The sequence below is a fragment of the Thunnus maccoyii genome, chromosome 23, assembly GCF_910596095.1.
Source record: "Thunnus maccoyii chromosome 23, fThuMac1.1, whole genome shotgun sequence".
NCBI lineage: Eukaryota > Metazoa > Chordata > Actinopteri > Scombriformes > Scombridae > Thunnus > Thunnus maccoyii.
In genome coordinates this window covers 3,153,952-3,180,995 of record NC_056555.1, presented here as the reverse complement: position 1 = coordinate 3,180,995, position 27,044 = coordinate 3,153,952, and the positions used below count along the sequence as shown (strand labels likewise).

The 27,044-nt window shown below is 40.0% G+C and overlaps 2 protein-coding genes across 6 annotated transcripts in view; both read left to right on the top strand.

Annotated features, from left to right (window-relative positions):
- Nucleotides 1-12,575, top strand: part of dennd5b (DENN/MADD domain containing 5B) — a 78,192-nt gene extending 65,617 nt beyond the window's left edge. For 2 of the 3 annotated variants that reach the window (XM_042403125.1, XM_042403126.1), the window contains 12 exons: nucleotides 231-383; nucleotides 695-776; nucleotides 870-951; nucleotides 2,197-2,325; nucleotides 2,439-2,560; nucleotides 3,834-3,979; nucleotides 6,360-6,478; nucleotides 7,277-7,464; nucleotides 9,149-9,231; nucleotides 10,380-10,506; nucleotides 10,735-10,909; nucleotides 11,816-12,575. In XM_042403125.1, coding sequence (XP_042259059.1) covers nucleotides 231-383; nucleotides 695-776; nucleotides 870-951; nucleotides 2,197-2,325; nucleotides 2,439-2,560; nucleotides 3,834-3,979; nucleotides 6,360-6,478; nucleotides 7,277-7,464; nucleotides 9,149-9,231; nucleotides 10,380-10,506; nucleotides 10,735-10,909; nucleotides 11,816-11,999 — 1,590 coding nt within the window. In that variant the 3' untranslated portion in view covers nucleotides 12,000-12,575. Of the gene's footprint in view, nucleotides 1-230; nucleotides 384-694; nucleotides 777-869; nucleotides 952-2,196; nucleotides 2,326-2,438; nucleotides 2,561-3,833; nucleotides 3,980-5,536; nucleotides 5,579-6,359; nucleotides 6,479-7,276; nucleotides 7,465-9,148; nucleotides 9,232-10,379; nucleotides 10,507-10,734; nucleotides 10,910-11,815 lie in introns of all 3 variants that reach the window. The other variant, XM_042403127.1, reaches the window with a different exon arrangement.
- A 5,296-nt stretch (nucleotides 12,576-17,871) lies between these two features.
- LOC121891089 (SIN3-HDAC complex-associated factor-like) lies at nucleotides 17,872-26,195 on the top strand. 3 transcript variants are annotated; one of them, XM_042403821.1, is made up of 6 exons: nucleotides 17,872-18,015; nucleotides 20,245-20,372; nucleotides 20,808-20,907; nucleotides 21,066-21,180; nucleotides 22,198-22,348; nucleotides 22,873-26,195. In XM_042403821.1, exons 2-6 carry the CDS (start codon nucleotides 20,245-20,247, stop codon nucleotides 23,168-23,170), a joined length of 792 nt encoding a protein of 263 aa, XP_042259755.1. In that variant the 5' UTR covers nucleotides 17,872-18,015; the 3' UTR covers nucleotides 23,171-26,195. The 3 variants fall into 3 exon arrangements, with proteins under 3 accessions (XP_042259755.1, XP_042259756.1, XP_042259754.1); XM_042403822.1 differs by lacking the exon at nucleotides 17,872-18,015 and adding an exon at nucleotides 18,586-18,784; XM_042403820.1 differs by lacking the exon at nucleotides 17,872-18,015 and adding an exon at nucleotides 18,803-19,032.
- Nucleotides 26,196-27,044: the final 849 nt, after the last annotated feature.

Below are 27,044 nucleotides of genomic sequence, written 5' to 3'. Positions count from 1 at the left end.
CTGTCCATTATAAGAAATGAGTGAACACCTCTCTTGTTGTTGAAGTATTATTTTAACAAATAACACAAAAAGTACAGCATCTTTCAAGGATTTCTTAAAACTTACAAGCAAAATAGATGTTGGTTTGTGGAACTGACCGTTCAAGCTTCTCACAATATATTAATGATTACAGTAATAATCCCAGTTGTTAATCTAATCGTGTGTGTGTGTGTGTGTGTGTGTGTGTTCAGACAAAGCGTATGCTGGTGGAGAAGATGGGCCGGGAGGCGGTGGAGCTGGGCCACGGCGAGGCCAATATTACTGGACTGGAAGAGAACACTCTGATCGCCAGCCTGTGTGACCTGCTGGAGAGAATCTGGAGCCACGGGTTGCAGGTCAAACAGGTCAGCATGCAGACACACACACACACACACACACACACACATGCATGGACCAAGACTTAAACACACAGGGAACTTCATACTGTCACAATTTTCTTAACACCTGTTATCAATGTAAAGACACCGTGGTTAATCAGGTTTTTATGAGCATAATGGATATTGAGGCTAAGAGGTTATTGCCTGATAAATCCTCTGTGTGTGTGTATAATCTTTCAGTGAATGCATTAGCTATATTTATGTGTGTTTGTTGTGTCTGTTGGGATTTTGGCTCTGTGACACACACACAATCTGACACGCACACTCTTGCATCTCAGGGGAAGTCGGCCCTGTGGTCCCATCTGCTGCATTGTCAGGCCCGAGAGGAGAAGCTGGAGCAGCAGCAGGCCGAGTCACCAGGTAAGACACACACAAACCCACACATTAACTCTAACACACATTTCTGAGTGTAACACAGCCATCATGATCATGTCCTGTGTTTCTCTTCAACAGTATCACATGTTCCTGAGAGGAGGAAGTCTGATAGTTATATTGCAATGCCGTCTCTACGTGTATCTCTGATACAGGATATGAGGTATGTGTTGCTGTCCGCTGGTGATGGCAAGATGTTACTGAAGATTGATCAGATGCAGATCTGCTGATGTACCACAACAGTAGAATAATGCAGTTGGAACCAAAATGATTTTACTGATTGGGCTCTTTGACACTTTTTCATTTTTATTAGACCTAATGGCTTAAATATTGATCATGCAAAGAGTCATGCCACAGTGAGATGTAAAGTTTTTGCGTGGCATTCTGGGAAATTAAGGAGTCAAGTCAGTTTTGTTTATATCGTCCAAAATCATCAGAAATTGCCTCATTGTGTACAACATATGACACCCTTTATCCTTAGACCCTCAGTTCAGATAAGGAGATACTCCACAAACAACCCTTTAAAGCTGCTATAATCAACATTTTTAATAATAAAAATGTATGAAATGTCAGTGTGTAATGTGTTGGTCATAGTTCATAGTGATGAACCTACAGAGAATTATCAGCGACTCTGCAGCTCCCCTCAGCTTTACCAAGTTTCAGCTCATTGTTTAGCTGTCTGGCTGCAACTTTACTGTTCTGGTTCACTCTCAGCGCTCTCATAGCATCATTTTTGGCCACAGCAGGCGGCTGTTTTCAGAGAAAAGGCTTTAAAAAAACAATTGTACGCTACCTGATCAGCACCAAACGGCAAACACACACAGTTAACTGTAGACTAGCTGGAATATAGTGGAGCATTTAGCAGCTAAAGAGAGCAAAAATAGAGCTAAAAGAGAGTGAAACATTGGACTTGCACGACTCCAAATGAATTAATATGTTGCTGGATCAATAATGGCAGGTTTAAGAGTGAAAAAAGTGAAAAACCAAGCAAAAGGAAGCTTGTAACAGAGGGGGAATTCCTCTTCCAGGACAGACAGATATGAAATAAACGTCATACAGTTGAGTAAATAGAAGTAGCAGTTGTATAATTATGGAGAAACAGAATTATATTATTATGTAAATTAAGTATATGACATATTGCAAAAATTAAGTGTAATTAGTAAACGAAAAAATTGTTTGAAATGAAGAGTTCCAGGTGCGACCACAAAACCTGAAGTAAACTGAAGTAAAAACTGACGAGGTAGGTTGATGGAAGTCCAGACATCAAAAAGTAAATTAAAGTAGTTCATCACTCAGCTCCTGGGAGTCACAGGACATCAGACTGATAAGGGTGCCAGAATGTGAGAAACCTGTTTTTATGGTATTCATCACTATAAATCTTCTCTCTGTCTATCATGTATCTCTGCAGGCGCATCCAGAGTATGTCAGAGATTAAGACAGATGTGGGACGAGCCCGAGCCTGGATCCGTCTGTCCCTGGAGAAGAAGCTGCTCTCTCAGCACCTCAAACAGCTGCTGTCCCGACAAGCCTTAACCAAGTGAGCACGTGTATAATCAGATAACTCACACACAATTTTGACAGAGGAAGAGGCTGTACAGCAGATGATATTTTCCTGTATTAGAACCTGATCTGGATGTGGTTTGCCCACAGGAAGCTGTACAAGCGTTATGCCTTCCTGCGCTGTGAAGAGGAGAAAGAACAGTTCCTCTTCCACCTGCTCTCTCTCAACGCTGTCGACTACTTCTGCTTCACCAGCGTCTTCACCACCATCAGTGAGTCCTCCCTCAGCTGCACATGACATCCGACCACTCAGCTCAACTACAACCAAACTTCAATGCCAAACGGAAACAAAATCATTTGTGTTTGTTCCCCCCAAACAGCTAGCATGCAACGGCTGGCACCGACTTGTTACTGCTCAGCCTGAATGAAGCCAAAATTAACTTAGATTTTGCTGTGATTTAATTGCAATAAATGGATCAAAAGGATGCTGAAATAACTACATCATGATGCTGATTTGCAAAAAGTCTGAATTCATCCTTTGTCAGGTCTGTCCACAAGACGACAAGAAAACTTTTAAAATGCTTGTTTTCTGAATGGAGTTCAAATCAATCAGAGCTATGCTAACATCATAGCTGCTCCATCCACACTCAAAATAATGTTAGCTTAGTTGAGCCAGGTCCCAGTCCCAGTGTAATTTCATTGAAGCCCCAAGTGATGTAAGAAGGGGCATCAAATCTGAATGGCCAGCCCACACCAAACTGACTGACAAATGGACGAGTTAATCAGCCCTGCAAACTAAATTTTCCAGTGTCCCAGTAGTCTAAAGTTGCATAAACCATTATCAAAATAGTTGGCGATTAATTATCTGTCAATCAACTAATCAATTCATCAACTTATCGCTGCAGCTCCAATCCATTGCATTGACAAACTTTGTGTTCACATTACTACCCTGTTAGGTCAAATTTGAATAAGGAAGTGAAGCTGAATGTTATCAGTATTCCCAAAAATATCAGACAAAAGTACAAAAATAACATGAACCTTGTAAACATGTGGAAAGAAGCCTCACTGACTCTACCTGTAAACCACCTGCCAGATCCATAAAGCCTTTCCATGCTCACAGAGAAGGCCTTCTTCCCGCTCCTTCTCTCAGTTACTTGGTTAATGTCAGCTGCTAGATGGATGGAGCTGAACATGGATCAATGCCTGGCTGAGCTATTAGTATGAATAAACCATGAGGGGTATATGTACAGTTTAATCAAAGATTTAAAGCACAATGTATTATTCAGTTCAGTGTTTGCACACACGCCACATATGACTCTCATTAAGATAACACATACTGTACACACAGACACACACACACAAGCACCCACAGCTGATGATTTACAGCCGTCTCATCTGTTATTCTGTTTCCCTCTGCACAGTGTGTTTGCCCTGAATCTGATTCCACCGTTGAATTGGCCCACTTACATAAGCTACATCCAGCCTAATTAGCATGTTAGTGTTTGTTTCTCTGTTCTGGCACTGACGTGTTGTTTGTCCCTACAGTGATTCCGTACCGCGTTGTCATCATCCCCATCAAGAAGCTGAGCAACGCCATGACCACCTCCAACCCCTGGGTGTGTGTGTCGGGCGAGCTGGGAGATTCGGGCATCATGCAGATCCCCAAGAACGTCCTGGAGATGACCTTTGACGTGAGTAGTGTAACCTTTGACCTCTCACCAGCTGAGTATACACTCCATGTCTATGGCATGTGTGCAGCCTCCCTGCCATGCACTAAAGCCCTGGAGATGGGTGCAGTTTGGGTGAAGTTTGGTTTTTGTGTGTTGGGCATGATGTTTAGTTTCTCACCTTCTTTACTGTGAAACATCACACTCACACTCTGCATGCAACAGCACTGACATTAGAGGAGCTGCTGCTAGTTTCACTTGCTCTTCATGACTTGTGCTCCATTAAAGGATCGTTCTCGTTTCTTGCTTTTTTTTAGTTTCTGACTGTCATTTCTTTATTTATTTAGCTTTTCAAAATTGAACATCTCCATGTAAAAAAACAATACATAAAGAATTACAGCAAATGCAACTAAGGGATAGAAAAAGAAAACAACACTACTGAGACTAATTCAACTAGAAATAGACATTTAGCTGACAGTAATAGCTCAAAAGTTGAGGTTCATGGGGAATTTGACATATTATATTGTAGCGTGATAAAACATAATTGCACAACAGCTTCGCCACGATGGCTGAGGTTTAAGCTGGTAACCCAGCAGGCAAATGTTAGGATTCGTTGGGAAATGAATGCCATGGATTTGTGATTAAACATTGCATACATTATGACAAAAACCGCCACATGTAGAGCAAAGAGATTTCAGTCATGTTTGTGTAATTTAGATGCAGTGATGTATAAGGTCATCATTTTATTTTTTAAATTGTAAAAGAAAAAAACATGACAGACCTACATGAGTATATACTGTATGTGTGTAGCATATATGCACACATATACTGCATATATTAACTACTGACATAAGGTCTCTATGGTCTACTCTGCTCTCTGCTATGTTCTATCAATATAATCAATAAAGAGCATCGAATATTTAATATACTGAACTTTACATATCTATATAGTGTTACAGATATTCGAGTTATTGGAGACAACAATCGGGAATGTTTCTTTTTTACTAAAATAGAGAAGTTGCATCAGTCATATGAGCGTATATATGTGCACAACAGTGCCACTATCTCTTACATGAAGTGAGAACTCTCTCCTGCTGACTCAACAGATTTCTCACCATCTAGAGGAAACATGGTTTGGAGGTTTGCTTTAAGTAAAAATAGCTGCTGCTTTATAAAATAATCTCACTATATCAACTTGAATCTGTGTGAAAAGTGTGTAGAAAAAACGCAGAAGGTCAGTTACTGCTACAGCTAATACTCTGTTTACTGTGCTGGAAGATTTAAATAATGAATGAAGGCACCCTTAATGTGATCCGTGCATAAAATAGCAAAACAACAGGTGTGAGTGTCATTATAGATTCAGTGAGCAAAATCATTAGCTACAACTTAAAAGGCTTTTTTTAGTGCAGAGGATGCTCAGACCTCCTGCCGTCCTCCTCTCACGCCGCATGTTTGCACTGGTGATCTTTTCTTCTCCCGCGTGCATGATGGATGATGTTCTTGTTGTGGTTCTGACATCATCATACCACCATTTTTATTGTGCATCCATTGTGTCTTAACAAGTGTCTCCATCTCCCTCAGTCTGCTTTCAGGCCTCACACGCACATCTCCGCCATGTTCAAGGTTAGAGGAAGCCCTGCCTCCCTGCCTCCATTTCCCATCATCCTCCTCTTTGTCTCTTTTGAAATGCTTCTCGTTGCCTGTTTCTGTTGTCATTGTCCTGCAGTCGGCTTTGTTATAAAAAAACAGTGGTTTTTAGGGTGGATTGTCATAATTTGGTCTGTCTAGAAGGTGTTTACAAAATGAAATACCACCTTAAATTCAGGGGCAGTCCTGTGTTATATTCCATGCATGCACTGTCATCATTAGCACTACTTTGAACTACTAAGAGAAGTGGATTAGAGATAAATGTTCACTGTAGCTTAATATTATGAGTCACTGAGTGTGGAGGCTTCAGCACAGTGCATGCTGGGATAGCGTCCTTGAAAGGATTAAGAATTTAATTCGACTAATTCTCATTTCCATGGGAGTCAACGGATTAAGCAGGAAAATACAGTGAAGAAAAAAATTAGAAAATTTCATTATGACTGAAAACATTTAATGATATTCAACAAGCTGAAAAATCCACAGTCAAATATAATCAATCTAGAAGTTGTCACTTGTGTCTCCACTGCAGCAGCAATAACAGTGTGTGCTATTAGTTAGTGCTGTAGAGCAGGAGTGTGTCGTGTGATACAGTAAATATAGTAGTAGAAAAAATGAATGCTGCAGTATGTTTGGATATGAAAGTGCTCTGCTTCAAATTGATTTTCTTTCCTCTGTGTGTGTGTGTGTGTGTGTGTGTGTGTGTGTGTGTGTGTGTGTCTGTGTCTGTGTCTGTGTCTGTGTCTGTGTCTGTGTGTAGTGTCAGAACCTGGGGAAGTTGACCACAGTGCAGCTGGGTCATGATAACGCCGGCCTCCTGGCTAAATGGCTGGTGGACTGTGTCATGGTACGCAATGAGATCACAGGACACACATACAGGTGAGATTTCACATTTGTTTCCATACATTCAACCTGCTCTCATTAGTCTCTTTTTATAGATTTTCCATAAGTTCCAGAAACAGCAAGATGTTTCATGCTATTGTATTCTTTATTTAAACACTTGTTCACAAGTTTTGGGAGTTAATAAAAGCAAATTAAATCATCTAAATACTTCTCATAGTTTGCTGATTAGTCTGGTTTCCAAATGCTGGCTTCAGTCCACTGTCAGTGTTTGTTTTCCAGAATAAAATTTTCCAATGAAAACTGAACAGAATGAGATTTAAGCTGCTTTCTGAGGTAAGCATTTAAACCTTAATTAGGTTCTAGACCAAGTCCTTTTAAAACCAAGCTAAACAATCCAGCTAATAGGCTGATTATTGAATAGGATTTAAAGGATAAGGCTGGTGTTATTCTACATTTTTCTAATTTCCTACAAATCCCATGAGAAGAACAAAAACACAAGTGTGTTAGTCCGTCCCTCACTGCTCTCTGACTGAGAGTACACTGGTTCCTACTGAAGATAAATCACAAATATGTATTTCTTTTTTTTTTTTAAAGTCTCAGTAATTTCCTAAAACAGCTGGTCATTGTAGTTTTTAACAAACGTTACTCAAACAGGAGGAAACAGTGCTTTTTCGTGGGAATTATTTTCAGCAGCAGATTGATTCACATCTGGTGCTCTAGTGAGAATTTCCAGATTAAGATGACAAGAATAAAACAGAAAAGAAAAAAGTAAGTAGATGTAGTAAATCCACCTACAGGACAGAATAAACACCTTGTTGTCTCTGTGTCCTCCAGGTTCCCATGTGGTCGATGGCTTGGTAAGGGCGTGGATGACGGCAGTCTGGAGAGGGTTCTGATAGGTGAGCTGGTGGTGCCCAGCGGAGAGGAGGATTCTGGGAAGGGCTGCCGTACGCCCCCGCCGCAGCATTCGCCATCGCAGACCAGACGCATCAGCATCACGTCACTGTCTGGACGAGGATACAGTCAGTATCTGTCAAAGCTCAGAGAATATGTCCTGATTTATTTATTGAGTTTGATTTGAATGAAGCAGTTTGCTTTAAAGGAAATTCTTCAGGAAACTTTACTGAACTCTTACTAAAAGAACTGTGTCACAGTTTTGTGTCTATTTCCCTGCAGTTAAACCAAATTACATTTTTTCTTTCCAGGAAAACATTCTATGAAATTATTAATCAATTTTACAGACCTATTATGTGGCGGCTCGAGTGCACCACTGGAATCATTTCATATTTTCAGTGTTTAATTCTTATCAGTGTCACAATTGATACATTTAATAAAAAACTATTTGAAACTGATTCATTAAATTTGCATTTAAATGTTGAATGAATTGACTCAAAGTAAAATAATAATAAAAAGTAATTAAATTTGCCAATTAATGATTAATCATTATATTTAATTAATCTTTAAATGATTAACTCATACATGTATGTAAGAAAAATATGCATTTTATTTATTATTTATTACATTCATTTCTTTAAAAAGGTCTTTTAAGTGTGACTTTTTGGTATTCCATTTAGATATGTAAAAATTATATTCTAGTTATCTATATAAAAAGTACACTTTCAAAAACATCTTTAAAGTTCATTTTACAATTCCATTTTTCAATGTGTTTATTAATTTATAATTTAAATACTGAATAAGGACAAATAATTATTAATTGGCAAATTTAATAATGTTTTCATTATTGTTACCTCGTTGGGTATTTTCTTATTAACCCACCAAGTCATTTTTTATGCATCAATTATTCATTGTTTATGAATAAGCATGATAAAAGTCTATATTATATATATATATATATATATATATATATATATATATATATATATATATATATATATATATATATATATATATATATATATATATATATATATTTATTCCACTGGTATACACCAGACTTCATATTTCAAAGCTCTCTCTCTCTGCTCAGAATGAAATGATGGTGGTGAATTACTGCATCTATTATTTATGTATTTAATTTGTCAGCCTAAATGTGAATATAGTGAGTCTATGTGTAAGTTTCATTGTAGAACTGTAGAGGGATTTGTCTGTAATAACAGCTCATTGTCTCTTGGAGTCTTAATTGCAATATCAACAACAGCATTTGCAAATGGTTCAGACAGCCTGAGGCCAAAAGATACTGTTGAGTGAAAGTATTAGTACATACAGAACATCTCATATTCATTATCCTAACAGGTGTCTTTTAATTAACGCACAATCCCTTCTGTCCATTCATAGCTTTATCTATCTTTCTTCCTTCGGGAGTTTCCGTCTCTGCCTCTGTCTGCTGGGGAGTAAAAGTTGAAGGTCGAATCCCACAGCTTGCATTCGTTAACTTATCAACACCTGTCAGGAAGCAGCAGTGGAACATGCTCTCACAAGAAGCAGAGAAGACACAAGAGTATTACATTGTACACTTAACCATAAGACAGTATAGTCCTAATACAAGACACATAATCTTAACACAATAAACATGAGAGTATAAGCTTCCATTGCAAGAATGTTAACTCCCCTCAGGTGCTTTTAAACCCCACATTCCCAGACAAAAACACAACCTCACAGCATAGTTACAGTATAACATAGTAGCTCTTCATTAAAAAGCAGTGAGCTGATGTTTTGATGTTCATGTATCTGTTTTCCTGATTCCAGAACCAAATTCAGCCCAAATCCAAGAGGCCATCGGGGAGGCGGTGAACAACATCATCAAACACTTCCACAAGCCAGAGAAAGAGGTGTGTGACTGTTCTCATTCTCAGTCTCTGAATTCCTTTCTTTGATAATGAATGAAACCATTTTATTATTAACTTAATCAGTGCTGTACCTTCTGTGAACCCTTCACATCCCTAAACAGTGTGGATTTGTATTCTCTCCGTGTCTATCCAGTGACTGTGTTCATTATGTTTTGTCAGTAAAGTGGTGTTTCATGGTCTGTTTAATGGCAGTTGTATTCCCACTGCAGAGGAAACAGATGTTGTACAAATGACTCAGGCCACTTATTGTCCAGCACATAAGAGCAAAGCAATGGAGAGTGATTCATGCAGCCGTGAAGGAGCTCAGACAGCAGTGATCAGAGGCTCTTTCTTCACGAGTGTTGCGATCTCCTCAAAAAGATCAGCCATGAAAATCTGCCACAGGGAAGCCAGAAGGGAACACACTGCAAGAACCCACTAAAACCCACTAATGTTAAACTTCCCCTCCATTCAAAAATGTCTTTTTCTTGTTGTTACTACAGTTAGAGGATCTTTTCTCTGTGCAGAATGATGAATGTGCAGTTTGTGTGTCACATTCATCTGCTGAAGGAGGAAAGTTTACCTTGTTTACCTAACTAGAAATTAATAATTATAAAGAAAAGTATTTTTTTTAAGTCTTAAAACATGTCTGGGGGGGATTTTAAAGACTTGATATTACAAATTTAACAGTTTTTCCTCAGATAACAGTGCTTCTGTTTCACTATTAACCCTTTAACCTGCTCAAACTGCAGTATAATGTTCAGATTTGTGCAGTTATACAAACCAAACATGTTTGAGGCAGGGAGGGTCTAACAAAAAGATCACTATTGCATTGTGGGAAGCGTAGGATCCAGTGTTTTTGGAGCTTGACCCATACTAAGGACTAAAAGTCAGGATATATCTGTCTGTGCTGCTTTGATTTTTGGTCTCTTTGGAGACTATAATTAACTCTGACCAATGCCAGCAGCCTCTGGTGAATCTTGTGTGGCGTCTATCAGAGTATGGACTTCTGCTTTTTAATGCTGTTTTCATTCATATGGCATTTTAGCATTTTGTGTTCTTCTGTCGTTTCAAAACTGCCACTTGGCTCAGTGGCGTCTCTCTCTGTCGTGCTGATTTCTGTTCTCTGTGTGTGTCGTGTCTTCATGCAGAGAGGCAGCCTGACCGTCCTGCTGTGTGGAGAGAACAGCTTGGTGTCAGCTCTGGAGCAGTTCTTCCATCACGGCTTCAAGTCGGCCCGGCTCTTTCAGAAGACTGTGTTCGTGTGGGACTTTGTGGGTGAGTGTGGAGCTGCAGCGCCATCTGCTGCTGAACTTCTGTTCATTCTTGCAGAGCTTTTGTTGTGCACAAAGTATCACTAACTGTGGGGGTTTTTGACACTTAAGCATAGTTTTTTTGTTAATATCTATGGTTTTTGTGAGCATTAAAGTCAGCACAAGACATTAGGATGTGAAAGGAAACAAGAAACCTCTCTGAGTCTGTCGTCTCCTCCCCTCCCCGCTGCAGAGAAGGCCGTTGCCTACATGGAGTCAGCTGACCAGATGGGAGACCTTCAGGAGACAGCAGAGCCCCTGGGGATGACCTGTCAATCACTCTGCCACTATGTCAACGCCATCAACTCCACACCCAGGAACATCGGCAAGGATGGGAAGTTCCAGCTGCTGGTCTGCCTCGGAGCCAGGTCAGTTTCACAACACTGGTGTCATTTTCAGCTTTAGCTCACCTGCCTTTGACACGTCTGGTTTAAATTCCTCCAGTTTAAATATATATATATCTTCCAGGAGTGCACACCTGTTAATACAGCCCTTTTCCTTTCTGTTTTATTCCTGAAGCTTTAAAGAGTTTGAAAAAAGATAAGATTTGTTTTCTTTTTGCTCTGTATTTGCTTTCTTCAGTCTTTTCTATGCACTTCTTTCTATGACTTCCTCTCTTTTTGATAATTCATGTGATTCATGTATTTCGAAGTTTTGTGATATAATAGATCTAACATTTGATTTATCTTTTTTTTTTACATTAAAAATGGATTACATGATTACTTGTCCATAAAGAAGACGCTCTTAGTGATGAACTCACAGAGAATTATTAGATGTTATGTTTGCTTGTTCCGCTGCCCCCAAGTGGCCAAAAGAATAAGTTAAGGCAGTTTCCCAGAGCTTGCAAATGCATCTCACAAGCTGTCCCAGTTCCAGACTACATGCCAAGTCTAAGCAGGTTTGATTCTGTAGTGTGTTCAACCTGGAAAAGAGATCAAAGAAGCCAGTATGCACCAAAAAATGTTGGATTTTTGAGTGTGCTGTTCATAAACACTGTTATCCCACAATGCCTTGCACAAAGGAAATGGGGGAGCTTTGTGGATGGTGGTAAAACAGTTTTGTGAATACACCAGAGAAGCAAAAATAACTATTAAATCTTTGGAAAAACATTCTGCTGTTTGTTTGTGAAGTTGAAGTGGCAGCAGTTTGATTAAGGCACATATGTTATCATTACCTGTTAGTTTGAAACAGTTAAGTATGTTGATTTTTTTTCAGTATACTAACTGCAACAACCATATACAAAAAAACAGTATTTCTCACTGTGTGTTCTGCAGGGACCGCCTGCTGCCCCAGTGGCTTCCCCTGCTGGTGGAGTGCCCGGTGATCCTGCGGATGTACGAGGACACGGCCCTGCTCAGAGACCGCACCACTGTCAACGCCCTCATCGGAGTCCTGGAGACGCTCCACGACTTCCCCATCACACTGGAGGCCTCGCTGGTCAAAGGCATCGACCTTTAACACCAGGGGGGACCACCGGGTTACCCAACTAGCTCTATGTTTTCCTCCAACCCTCCCCTCACCACCACCAACACCACCACCTTCACCTGCCCTGCCAGCTTACAGCCCATTGGCTCTGGGATTATTAGACGCATGACCAGGGATGGAGGAAACGAGGGGCAAGAGACCAAAGCAGCAAGTTCAACTGCTTCACAAGAGAAGTCAGGGCTTTGGATGGATGAGCTTGGATGCAGTATTATTACCCCACCTGTGGCTCTGAAAGACTCTTTTTAACTAGGGACCATACCAGTGATTTATCAGATTCTCTTCATTAACTACAAATCCCAAACATTCTACATTACTGTGTACAATTCACCAAAATACTACAATACTTTTAATAATTTGTTTTTAGATTGACTATCTACCTTCCAGGTAGCCTCTGGTTTCAGTTTATTTCAGTACTCTATGAAAATCACTTTCCTACTCTGTCTGTGGCTCTCATCTCCAACCCCACTGGTTCCCACTGAAGATGTAAATCTTTACGGCTCACAAATATATAATTTCATTTTTAAAGAGGTTCAGTAATTTCCTAAAACAGCTGGTCACTGTAGTTTTTAACAAACAAAGGAAATAGTGCATTTGTTGGGGACTATTTTAAGCGGTGGATTAATCCACATTTGGCTCTAGTGAGTATTTCTGGTGACAGGACAGTGTTACAAACCAGATATACTGATATGAAGATAACTGGGAGTCATTGAGTTCAAAACCACTGGTATGGTCCTTTTAGATTTTAGTAAAACATTTTGTTTTTAAAGACCAGCAGCAGATGTTTCTCTACGTGCTAGCTGTGTAGCCTAGCCCTGTTTCAGTAGGTACAACTAGATAACCTGTGTGATAAAATCCGTTCTCTCTCCTCGCCTGCAACTAGTGGTTATAGCGCCACCATCCCCACTCCCTAGTTAGCGTTAGCATTAGCCAGCATGCCTATGGGATGTGGAAAGAAGAGACTGAGCGATCACTGACACACTGGAACGAGGATTATGGCAAAGATAGCGATGGAGTTCTGCACTGTAACCTACTGACTTTCATACAGTGCAGCGTTGTTCAAGTCACCAGCTCTCAATGCATCTCTTCCTTTCTTTTTATTGGCTGGACTTGTGTTGGGCATTTTCTCTGCTTGCAGCCTGTGGATGAACACAAAAACTGATCTCAGTGATGTGGCTCAGAGTCAGGAGCTTACCTGTGGCCGCATGGACATTCCTACCCAATGACTCTTTTAAATGCTGTGTCCACGTGTGTGTGTGTGTGTCATATTTCAAGGATGTGTGTGTTCTGGTGTGTTTGTGTGTTTGCCCTCCATTTATTTTTATATCTTCCATCTACTGGTTCCTGTAGTGTACTGTAACAGTATGTGTGTGTGTGTGCGTGCGTGCGTGTGATTTGTGTATGCCTCACACAGTCATAACAGTTTGCCAATACCGTCACTTTTTAAAAATCATCTTAACTCAAGGTCCACTCACTAACTTTTTAGATGCTTTCAACTGCATCTCATGGTCTTCATCAGTGGTTTGAGTTTGCTCAGTTTTAATGGAGTTGACTCGGCTGCCTTAAGTAGGGAACTTTTGGTTGAAAGCTTTAGCAAAAGCTAGTAAGTGGACTTTGAGTTAAGATTATTTTGTCAAACTACTATTGTCAAGGTCAACAGTGAACTTTTACGCAAGCAAGGAACAATTTTTCAAAAACTTTTTTCAAATTAATGTAGTAAACACTGGAATACAGATGTTAACAGTAGAGTTCAGAGTGAATCGGCCACCTTCAGTTCACATATTGAGTGAAACCTTCCACAGATCTAATTTGAGCATTATAATGCACCACTCACGTCATATGATAGAGGTTTAATTACAAGCTCCCAACCTGGAAACAGAAACTTTCAGGTCATTAATACTTTGTCTCCACTAGGAGTTCATAAATCTTAATTCTTCACACGGAATGTCCCTTTAAATTGGAGTTCCTAGTTGGGAAGTCAAGCATGTGTTCTTAACTCCCATTTCTCAATGTAACATCAGCATAAACAAATGCAACTATGTGAAACTTTATGCTTGTATGCAACACTGTAACACTTATTTGAAGGCAGGACTTTTTTCATTTTGGGAAATTTTTTCTCTTTTTTTGGTGTGGTTAACCTAGCTTAGCACAAACAACAGCTAGTCTGGCTCTGTCTGAAGTGAAAATATACACCAATGAGCAACAGTTAAACCTTCTGCTTTGCACTGTGCAGAGTCTCTGGCTATAGTCTCTGAACAGAGACTAGCTGGAGGGCTAGCTGTTTCCCCCTGCTTCCAGTTTTTATGCTAAGCTAGGCTAACCACATTCTGACTACAGCTCCATATTCTCATGTCTGTACACACAGACATGAGACTGATGTCAATCTTTTCATCTCACTCTCAGAGAGAAAGTGTTAAGCTTATTTCCTACAATGCTGAACTAAGGTAACATTAGTTTGTTAAAGCTGTACAATGAAGGGATGAAGAGGAGGATAAACAAACTAACCCTGAACAACTAAAACTTCCCACTTTGGAAGTTCAGTCACAGAGGTCAGTAATTGTAGGTTGTTCAAAAAAAATAACAACTGTAATGCTTACATTTAAATCATAAGTCTGGTGTTATTCTGTATTTTTTTATTGTCAACAAATCCCATGAAAACAAACACAAATGAGTGTTAGTCAGTCTCTTAATACTTTATGACTTCCCTATCAAATACGATCTTTAAATATGGGTCACAGATATATTGTTTCAGTTTTTAAAAAGGCTCAGTCATTTCCTAAAACAGCTGGCCACTATAGCAAACGTTACTCAAACGGGAGGAAATAGTGCATTTTGGGGACTATTTTCAACTGTGGACTAATACACATTTGGTGTTCTAGTGAGTATTTTGTTGGGTTCACAAGTGGGTATTCACTGCACTCATGTTTTTTCGATACACAGACGACACTTGTTAGTAAGAGCAATGCATTGTTGGTTTTGGTCTTTCCCAGGATTTGTTGACAATAAGAAAACTATAGAATATTAGATCTATCCCTTAAAGACGTGTCCAGCAAACCTCATCCAAACATGAAATAGGTTCATTTGAGATTTGAAAATTCCAGTTTATTGTTACAAGAAGGCTGTTCAAGCTGAAGTTTCATGATGAAATCAGAACGACCTCTGTCAGATACAAAAGGAAGGAACAAGATCCTGCGTTTTATCCATGATATTAAAGAACTTTTTTCCCTATAGCAGCAGCCTACAGAAATAAGTGGAACTATTTCTTTGTACAAATTTTTGGTCCCTCTTAAACTTTTGCTGCATGAGAGATTTTGCCACTGTTGCCACTTACCCCCATCGAAATGAATCCTTTCTGAGAAATGGTGTAAATATTCTCATTAGTGCATGTTGACATTTAGCTGAGGTGTTTTTATTGTGACCCTCTCTGATGGCTTCTAGATGGAAGATGAGATTCGGGGAGACAAAAAAAGTTGACATTTTCCTGTCACATTTCCCTGTTTTAACCTGCAGTATTTCCGCTCTTTCCAGTATTGAGTCTGTGAAGGACAACACAGCCTGTCATGGTTTGCTTTGAATGTCTTCATTTCATGTATTTATTAATTTAATAGGAATCCATGGCCAGTCAAGCTGACAGCAGCACTGGTATTTTAAGGTTAATAAAGCCTGTGGAATAACTGGAAACATTTATGTCCTACAACCACTATTCCCACTTCATGTGTTTTTGTCATGTTTTAACCTCCGTACTCCTGCTGCCTAACCTGCAGGACTACCCACAGCTCCATAGCACAATAACAGATTCCTCTGTCTCGTCCTGGATTTGTGTGAGTACAAACTGCTACAGAGAACACTTCTGGTTTATACAAAGCGTGCAGCAGACCCTGAACGCCCCCTGGCTGCATAATGGAGGACATGCAATACAGACGATTGAGACCAGACTACTGCACACATTGCTTTCCGGGTGGCTGTTTAGTCACCTGAACATGCCTGTGGCAAGTGGTATTAACTCTGAGTGGACAGACAGGAAACAGGAAATGCTACTGACAGCCATGGCGACAGCAAGTACGCCACCGGACAGATAGGATTTCATGTCTGTGTTGGACTGACTACTCTGTTCTGATATTTATTATGCCTATTTCAATAAAAACACCCAATGTGCTAAAGGTGTCAGGTGTTTGTATGTGTGTCCATGAACTACACTTCATACATGTCCATCTGTTAGAAATGTTAAACTGTGGTAGAAAAGTCAAAAGAGGATTTTTTTGCAGGGAAGCATCATCAATAATAATACACTTAGTATATACAGAATTTATGCTCCAACATTTAGGCAGAAGCAGATATTATTTTTATTTCTACAGACATATCGGTTTAGTTGTTACCATATTATATAGTTAGTTGGGTTTAGCTATTAAACTGTAGGAATAAATGTAGCCAAGATAACAAGAATACTGGTATGAAAGAGACAACAACAAATCTTGTATGTACATGTATGCACCAACTGTCAGAATTTAATAAGTACAAATAAAAATGTGGAATCATGAATGGTAAAAAAGAAAAAAATTTGTTTTTACAGTATAAATTTGTTTTGTTTTTTACATGAATCATTACATTTCATATGTGAAATGTCTGAAAACCATGTGAATTATTCACATGTGAAATGTCCAACACGTGAATTAATGAACACATTATATACAAGTTTGAATATGAATGTGTAGATTTTGTGCCATTATAATGAAAATAGTTTACAGGAACCACCTTTTTGAGTAAAAATCAAATTAAATTCAGAAATGTAATCATTGGAGTGACACTCTGCATAATCATGTGATGTTTCATAAATGTGGCTTGAATTTACTTATGAGGGGTAATGTCAGTCCTAGGTAGAAGACATTATGAATGTACACCAGCAGGGTCAACATCCTGTTCATCACTGTGTGCCCCTTACATAACCTACATATTACAGCATCAGCAATACTGACACCCATATTCTGGCAAAGGCAGTTACATCAGATGGTTTAAATTTAAGCAGAATAAATTTACCAGATGGTATCATCTGTTTTCTTTTTTTTCTTTTCTTTTTTTTTTACAATATACTCTATTTTCTTTACATAACAGTTGTTCTTTTTTGTAACAACAAAACATTGTAGAAGAGAAAATCATTTTGCTGTAAAATTCAATTGAAGGCCCCCCAAAAAATAGTAAGTGGCTTTTGAGTTGAGATTATTTTGTCACACGCACTGAACCAAAAATTCCATGTTAAAGAAAAATAATAAAACTAAAATGAAATTAAGCACAACAAAAAATAAATAGATTTCGTATTTATTCATAACTCATATTTTACTACGCTTCTTATTTTATTTATTTATTTACAGCTTGCCTGTCCTGCAGCCTCTCCATGGAAACTGCTTTAACCACCTTTTCCCGCGTAGGCCCACTCCTTATATGGACATTGTTATGTGCGTACGCAGGGTGACGTCACAGCTGCATGCAAATCGCCCTGATTGAAAAAAATCAGAAAATGGAGGCGCGGGAGTCGCGTAGCGCGCCTGCGTGGACGTTTCTACTACGGAACACACTGCTGACTGCGTCAAGGTAGCCATATTTAATCATCGCTAGATCGGAAGTAGAAAGATAGTCTTCAAAATCATTGGATCGTCGTTTCTCCAAAAATGTTCATATTATAATATTTTTACGTAGAAATACGATTAGCAGGTACGGAATGGGTGTTATTTAGTCTCTCTCTGTGTTTGTCTCTCTGTGGGGAACAGAGTGGTTACTCTTTCCAAATGCATTCTCGCGGTGGTTGCTTTACTTTGAAAAGTTGCCCGGAAAATACATCTGTTATTCCCGTGTATTGACGCTTCGGCGGGCAATGTATCAAATGATGGTCTGCAACAGCATTGTTAACGGTGAAATGAGAATCAGTTCTCTATAAGAGGTCTTTTTTTACCGCATAGGACACAAGTGTGAGTCGCTGAGCTTTTCACTTTGACATAAGGTAAGTGTGTTTTCTGACTTGTGTCCAAAACCAGTGTTTTTTGTCAGCACAGAGTGTGTTATCGGAGTTATCGGAGGATGGTGTCTCTGATTCACATCTCGAAACAGCCAGTTCAACAAAGTCCAGCGCTGACGAAAAGTGTTAAACTTTGAGGTTTTCATGTCGGAAGTTTTAATGCTAGTTCATGTAACGCTGTTGTTTCTGTGTGAATGTTACTGAGGTGTGTTAAAAGGCTACTGGGACGGTGACCCACACTAATGGTGTCTGTCGGCTGACGGCGTTTGATTGTTCAGCCGTGTAACGTCAGCTGGCTGCTCTGTTACTAAACGAAACATAACTTTAAAGCAAATAGCAATGTTTGAGACGCCATATGCCAACTTTATTAAGTGTTCGTATGCTTACGTTATGCATTGTAACGTTACACTCAGGGTATTCTGTCGAAGACGACAAGCCCACTGACTTCTCGTTTTCTTTGTCCGGATACCTGCTCAAAACGAGACCAAGTTTAAATGTTACGCTAGCTGAACGTGCTTCAAGTGAAAGGCATTCTAGTATTTTCTGAGAGTGTGTGAAAGCTGGTGTGAGTAAAGCTGAACTCGACTTTGTCGCCGGGGTGGTGGGTGTGTTGTCTGCGTCAGTGTCCAGCCCCCCATCAGGAACATTTAAACTCCGCCGACACCTCAAGCACAGGGTGGTGTTATATCTCAAACTGCAGTTTCCAACACCACGGCTGCCAAACGTCGAAGAACATGCGAGTGTTTACAGTGTTGTAAGTGTAAATGAGTTGCTGCATCCTTAGTGAGCCGCTCATTAATGTCGGCTTAGCATTTCCAATCAGTAATAGTAAGAATGCTACTTGTATCGCCGAAGCAAAACCGAAACAGCTGTTTGTTTTCACATGTGCGCGGTAGCATTAACGTGCTAATGGACGCACATGTTGGTGAAATGCTCCATGTCGCGAGGCGACTGAACAAACTCAATTAAATTTGAAAAAGCTACATTTTCATGTCGAATTACGTAAGTTCTTATCCAACAGTTGTCTGTTCATTCCTTTACATCTGAAACATTTCATAATCGTTTCCATAATCTACTGTGTAGCGGATTTGTGAACTCTGTGCGTTTTCCAGTCACATTCAGGTCGATTTGCAGACTTGAACTTGACTTGTGTGCAGCCGGCAGAGCATCGTCGCGTCGGCACCACGCCGCCTCCCGCATCCATAGTGCGGCCATGTGCCAGCTCCAGTCAGGACAGGATTACACAATCACTGCCAGCACACGGCGTTTCCAACGATATCACACCCCAAAGCGATGCAAACATATCTCAGTTGACAGTGACATAATGATGACAGCTCAAATATCTCTTCATTGTGCTCTGTTTTTAGTATTTTTGCTGTTTGTATGAAGCTTGTCGTTTTCTGTTACTATTTAATCTCACGTCACTGACACAAGTAAAGGGCATAAAGTGAATGTAATACAACTAAAATATACAGCACAATATGATGTTTGTGATTCGACGTACATCACCTCGGCTCAACATCCCGGCTACATGTCGAGCCCCCAGTTGCATCAGCACCGCGGTTGCATAAGAGACAGCCGAGCCGCGCTGTTCCTTCCTGCTGATGCTCAGCCCTCACTACACACTACACACACACACACACACACACACCCACACCCACACCCCCCCCCCCCCCCCCCCCCCCCCTTCTTCTTCTTTCCCCGATGTCCGCAGGAGAGGAGGGAGGGTGTCGGCTCAAATGGCATATGACGTAAATGTACATGTTACGCACATAGATCCTGTCATCATGTTTGTATTATGTTTCACTTTCTCTCTTTGTGAAGCTATAAACAACGGTTATAATAATGTGGAACATATGCAATAGTATGATATATGTTAATCTATTGTGTCAGGTGAAGAATAATACTTTATATGTCCTAGTTCTGCCAGTTCTGAGACAAATTAGTCTTTAAATGGTTTAAAGTTTTATAATGCTCTAGCTTCTTGATGTCCCATTCTTCTGATGACATTAATTAATTATATTTAAAAGTTTGATTTATTTCCATCTTTGTTTTTAATTATGTATTTGGCCCATTTTCCATTGTAGTTGTCCTTAAGCTGGTGAAACTGGCAAGCATCCCAGCTATAATGTCATTCTGTTATATTCCCAGGAATAAGTCTAATTAACTGTCTGATGTGTTTATGTTTCTCTTTGGCTCGTGCTGCTGCTGCAGATGTTTGGCTTCCACAAGCCGAAGATGTACCGGAGCATAGACGGCTGCTGCATCTGCAGAGCCAAGTCATCCAGTTCCCGCTTCACCGACAGCAAGCGCTACGAGACGGACTTCAAGAGCTGCTTCGGGTGAGTTTAGCGGCACCTCCCACAGGTCCAACTCATTCTCTGACACATGCAGCTGTGCTTAGGCTCTTGTAAAGCCTAGTTTTGAGTCATGGAATGTGTCACAGCTCTGATGATGACTTACTTTCTGCTGACTTGTTGTTGGCTGAAGCATATTGCCAAAGTCCATTGCCATGGTTACTTGTGATATGAGTTACCATGAGAAGCATTATTATTTCAATAGCTGTGGATGATGCTGTGGCAAATGAACGTCCATCACAATTATTTCCAATTCTAGTGGATACCAAACATACAAGTAAAGGTATATTTAATATGCACACTATAGAGTTTCTGTTGATGTAATAAATGCACCTATAGAAGGGATAAATCTCTGGTTGAGCATGTTGTTTGTCTGTATCTGAGTAATGCTCAGCTGGTGTCACTCTTCTGTCCCTGCAGGCTGGGGGAGGTGCGTTGTGGGGACATCTGTAACGCCTGCGTCCTCCTGGTCAAGAGATGGAAAAAACTTCCAGCTGGATCCAAGAAGAACTGGAATCATGTAAGGAAGCATTGAGCAGCATCACACTTGTAGAAGTTTTGTGGTGCTTTATATCAGGCACTTTGTGATCCTGAAACACCCTGATTTACCAGCATGGTGACATCACTCAGCTTTGTTTTTTGTAAATCCCTTGAACCTTGTGTCCTGTGTGGTTTCAGGTGGTCGATGCAAAAGCTGGGTCAAGCGTGAAGTCAACACTGAAGACCAAAAAGATGCAGAAGAAGCTGAGGCCGAGCCAGATGAATCGGGTGCAGAGTGAGCTGAAGAGAAACAGTAAGCAGTAGTAGTGACTCGTACTGTAGTATTAACGTTGTTAATACGTGACAGTTAGTGACGTTATGTCTGCTACTGGAGATCTGAGGCTTGTTTCACTTCTCCCACACACTCTGTGGGTGGTGGTGGTGTATTTTAAGAGTGTCACTTGTCATTGTGTGACTGCACGTAGTTACTTATTGTAATAAACCTGAAACTGGTTGCAGATAAAACTTGCATAACTGTCACAGACAAGTAATATCTGTCCGTGACATAACTATCAGTGTCAGTGTGCAACTTCCAGAATCATATGAACCCTACTCTTCTACTAAATAAAACTTAGTGGAACTAAATTAGTGACAGGACAATTACACAGAAAGATAAAGAAATTCAGATTCAGCTCGCTCTGACCCGGCTCACTACTCATCACAGTTCTGGTTTACTTTCTGTTCTAACAGTTCCTATCACTACTTTTATCAGACAAGATTTATTAACCTCAAGTTCAGTTACACACACAGGTGACAGGAGGAGAATTGAGTCAGTGTTCATCTGTGTGGACCTATTTGAACCACACTTTGTGTAGAATACTGATGTGCCAACTTATTAGCAGCAAACTAATAGTACCAGTAGATGGCAACGTGCACTGTTTCATATGAAGCCCTTAGTATATAGAGTATAGTGTAAACACAGTTTCACCATTATTAAAGACATTACACTTGTTACATCTACTGTTCATAACTTACCACACTTCCACCAACTCAGTCTGCACACAACACACAAACTGCACGAACGCAGCTCAAACAAGTAGTCATTCTAAATTAGTGTTGAATTATGTTTCAATTGAGCAAAGCTGACTTTATTCATGTTTTGACATTTTGTGGAACAATGATCAAAAACTCTATCATTGTGAACAGAATGTTCAACACAAGTAGCCATTGAGGTCTCTCTAGAAAGTGAATTTCTCAGCAGACAGTCTGCACTGTGACTGTTACAGTCAGTAGGAAGTGTTGTGATCAGTGCCGTCTGTGTCGCACCCAGATTCTGACGCCCACAGCACCACCTCCAGCGCCTCGCCCGCTCAGTCACCCAGCTACAGCAACCAATCAGACGAGGGCTCAGACACAGAGCTTTCAGCTGGCGACGCCCTTCCTCCAGCCTTCTCCTTCCTGGACCTCACCTACTGGAAAAGGTAACCATCTCCTCCACGGATTCAAACTCTGTTGCACAGTGTGTCAAATCTGTGCCTCAAAGCGGATGCAAAGCCTTTGTACATTTAGTCCTTCAGTTTTGCAAAAAGTAATAAAACAGAAAATAGGCACGTCAGAGCCTGATGCTTGGACATCCAGTTTTTTGTTTCTTTTAACTCATGAGAAAGTGTCTGTTAGTGTTCATATACTGTGTATGTTATCTACCATCTATGACTAAGAGCTTTGTGCACATGTTCATTAGTCAACAAGTGGCTAAAGTGACCTGAGCAGTATATTATGTGTCATGTGACCCACCATGGAGAGTCTAACCTGTCCAAATGTGGCAGTTACATTTTTATGTCCCAATAACCGATGACATGGAGGATTCTTTTGTTCCATCCTAAAGATGACTCTTCAATGTCATCCGTATAACACATTGAATTCACTCTAAACAAATCTTCCAAAAGTGCTTATTGTATTGCAGTTTATGCAAACTGACCTGACAGAAGCCTGTTTGATGTTGCAGGCAGAAGGTGTGCTGTGGGATAGTGTATAAGGGACGCTACGGAGAAGTCATCATCGATCCCCATCTGTATAAACCCTGCTGTCAGAGGAAACCAAACCTGCTCCAGCAACAGGAAGAAGGGGAGGAGATGGAGATGGAGATGGAGATGGAGGAGGAGGAGGATGAGGAAGAGGAGGAGCAGCAGCAGCAGGAGCAGGAGCAGGCAGCAGGACAGATCGCAGTAAGCATGTCGCCGCCTTCCATACCCAAACAAGAAGAGGAGGTGGAGGAGAAAGAGGAGCAGGGAGGAGCAGCATAGTGATGGCAGCACAGGATTGGTAAAGTCTTCCTAGACGGATGCTCAGTATGAGACACTGACATACAACACTCAACATGATCCAAACCAAACCTCACTGTAGTTTCTCCACACATGTTTATATCTCTGATACCACCTGGACTGGTTCTGTTTTCAGTGTCTTTGATTGCCATGAGATTCTTTGTAAATACTTTCTTTTGTTCTGTGTCTGAAATGCTGGATCAATGAATGCTGCATGGAAACCTGGAGACCTCTGGTGTTCACCCTTTACTCATAGGATGCAGCCATAAATAGGAAAGCAGCCTTCCACTCTTTGCCTTTCCTCTTGTTGAATCAACAAGCTTGTTCTCAAATGCTGCTCTGTTTCATGTGTCTACTTCGTTCTCTCATAGGATCTGAACTTGTCTTAGTTTTTTTGAAAATGAATTTCTAGGTTTATGTAAAGTAGAATATATACACTTCCAAAACTCTTATAGCTAGCCAGTCACTGAGGCACAATGCCACCAACGTCTTCAAAGTAGACATGCACCAGTATGGCTTTTGGAAGCTGAGAGTAATAATTAATATGGTCACACCCATTTATAGCAGTATGCATTATGTGAGACAGATTAAGAGCCTGGTCACGCCAGAAAGTGTCACCGCAAGCAGAGCATGATTGTGAAAAATTTCTAGACTTTTGGCTAGTTAGCAAGCTACCTCAATTGGTGATGTCATGGGTAACACTCCATCAAGCTAGCTTGCTAACTGCCTGTTAGCAATCTAGCTGGCTATTTTACACGAAGATGCTCTGATAAATTTTGCTGTGACACTTTCTGTCACTTTTAGTGTCACTTTCTTGACACCAGCTAGTGCGTTAGCTCAGTCGCTAAATGGACAACAGGGATGGAACTTTCAGAAAACTGAGTTAGAAAGAATGAATGAATTCATTCTAATTAATTGAAACATGACCCACGTAGCCTGATCCTAAACTATGGTGGAGAATTAACGTTGTTCAGTTCAGTCATGGTGTCTCTCTGCCTCACTCACCTCATCACAAGCTAATGTTACTGTAAGCATTTTACACCTTTATCCACAATTTTTCCATCAAACACAAGTATTTTTCACAAGTTTCCTCTCAGATTTTTTGCTGTGATCAGTATCCGTTTTGCCTTAGTGAAGAGAACAACAGTAGCCTAGTTTAATGATGAGGGCAACAATTCAGGGGATCCGACTTTACAAACCCTGATTCAACTGAGCTGAATGAACTACAGTCCAATATTTATTTATTAATACTGGTGTAACTCAGCTTTTTCTTTCATATACATCAGTCTCAAGGTAATATTTAAGAGAGTGAAACTTTATTTCTGTTATCATGTGACACACTCCTCAAGAAAGAACACACAAATGCAAATTCCACAGCAGACTAGATATCAGCAGTAACAATATATTGAACATTTTTAAAGCTGATACTGATACTAATAGTTCTGTGTATCTTTACCAAAAAGTCATGCAGGTTCCTTGTTGTCCTTAGTGCTCATGTCCTTGTGAGGTCTGTAAATAATGAAGGAGATAAACATAGCTTTGGATCATTGTAGTTACAAAGAATAGATTCATGCACATAGAAAGCACAAACAAATGTTCAGGGAGGCTTCCAGCTCTCAGCACCAGTCCAGATGCAGCTGTTATTTGAAACTGTCTAGTGAACCATTATAAGCTAAATCAACCCTCAGGAAGATCATGGCAACAACACACAGTGAAACATGCACTGTTGTTGCTGCTCTTCAACAGCTTTTCTAGTGGTGTCAGAACAGGCTCGGTAGCTATTTATATTTGAATGATATCATTAAACACCCTGTTCTTCCACAGACCGAACAGGCTGTGAGGATTCTCCCTTCAGTAGATGAGTTTTAGTTTGAGGCCTTCTGAGAATGTTTGATTCAGGTTCTGGGGCCGTTTGCAGAGCTCACTTTACTCGAAGATAGGAGTATTTTGCATGAGCTTTTCACACCTTTATTGGGATGGGGTGGGGGAGGGCTAAATTTGCCTTGTTGATGTGTTGTTGTACAGCTTGAATATATATTTTTGTATATAAATGAAGACAAGCATCTGTCCACTAAGAGATTTGATGTCCTCCATTTGAACCATGTCCTGAAACTTTCATCAATAATCACTGAATCTGGCAATTTCAGGTTAATCTGTACCTTTTTATAGTTGTGTCCAATCAGATTTCAGGGATACCGGACATAGCTTTCGCTTTTTTTGGACTCAAGTTTTTGAAACTTTGTATTCCCTGCCAGAAGGTGGCGTCGCAGAGGTGCAGGTACATTAGCGCAGTCTCTGTGATGCCACCTCATTGTCAGTCACTGTATTAATGAGTGAATGAATGATGCAGTAGAGCTGCTTTTACAGCACCAAGCTGTATTTTCAGTCCTACCATTCATTTGTTCAGGATTTGAGCAGCAGTACAGATAATGAACCATGTAACCAAATTACCTGTAACACCACATCTAGCAGCAGCTTTACTCACAGTACTGAACCTCAATTTTTCAGAAATGATAAAGGAAGAAAGGATTAAACATTCCTCCTCTTTAATTTAAGTGTTTCTTCATACAATATGTGGGGCTTATTTGTCAAATGTCTTTTTATTTATTAACTTATCCTTTAAAATATTTTATTTTCAATACTCTACTGTATTCTTTGCTCTTTGTGGACATGAATGATTTTCAGGATGTATGTTCAATGCTGCCATATAGACTGAACACAGTGGAAATGATTGTATTAAAACTCTACTTTTGTTCTCTAAATATTGTATTTATGGGATCTAGTTTAGAGAGATTATTGTACTCCTCATATTTTGGGTGGAGATGCAACATGTTTTGTTTTTGTCATTAGTTACATTGGTATTAGCATGTGATGTAGATCTGCACTTAATCTAGAGAACATATTTGCAGAAGGAGATGCACTACTGTTCATTTCTAAAGCAAAGTTTGTATTTTTATACACACTTGTAATTTCTACTTGTTCAATAAATGTCATTTGTCATGTTTAAGTATGGTCTTACCATGTTGTGACATGATTTCGTCTATATACTTGGTAGGTAATGGTCAAACGGGACAGATTGGGAGATTTGTCAACTGCTGACTTCAGAATCTCAGTGGAAAATACCACACAAACTCAAAATACATGTATGAGACTGATCATTAATGATACTGTAAGGATAGTGCTCTCATTTAGCCACTCTGGAGGTCACCTGCAGCTCATCATTGTTTGGAAGATGAGCATAGATTCAAGGGGGAGGATGGAAAGGTATGGCGTAGAGGGTATCCACCATTCTCTTCTTGCTGCAGTACCGTCTTGGGTTTATACATATACCCAACAACTTCTCAGTTGAGGCAGATCCTTATGTTCCATTATCATTTGAATATCAGAGACTGTTATGACAAATAACCAAAGTAGATTGGAGAGAGTGAGAGGCTTCATCAAAATGATCTCATGGAATGTGGGAGGCCTGGACGGACCTGTGAAGCGTGCTAGAGTATTCTCTCAACTGCAACATTTCAATACAGACATCACATTCTTACAAGAAACACACTTGCGCACTATAGATGATCAACGACTTAGCAGGCCCTGGATAGGTCACATTTTTTATTCTTTGTTCAACTTCAAAACGAGAGGTGCAGCCATTTTGATTAATAAAAAAGTGAATTTTATCCCCTCTAATACCATTTGTGACTCTAATGGCCAAAATATTATAGTAATTGGTTCCGTCAACCAAATCCCAGTTGTTCTTGCAAGTGTGTATGCCCCAAATTGGGATGACGTAGATTTTATGAAGAAACTTATATCGTCACTTCCTGACTTACACATTCACAAGCTAATATTTTGAGAAAACATCCAT

Bases quoted from the DNA above. Each gene is read 5' to 3' on its own strand.
- LOC121891089 (XM_042403820.1), top strand. The intron at 21,181-22,197 runs GTAAGCAGTAGT...TGTCGCACCCAG, and splicing joins GAGTGAGCTGAAGAGAAACA to ATTCTGACGCCCACAGCACC. The intron at 22,349-22,872 runs GTAACCATCTCC...TTGATGTTGCAG, and splicing joins GACCTCACCTACTGGAAAAG to GCAGAAGGTGTGCTGTGGGA.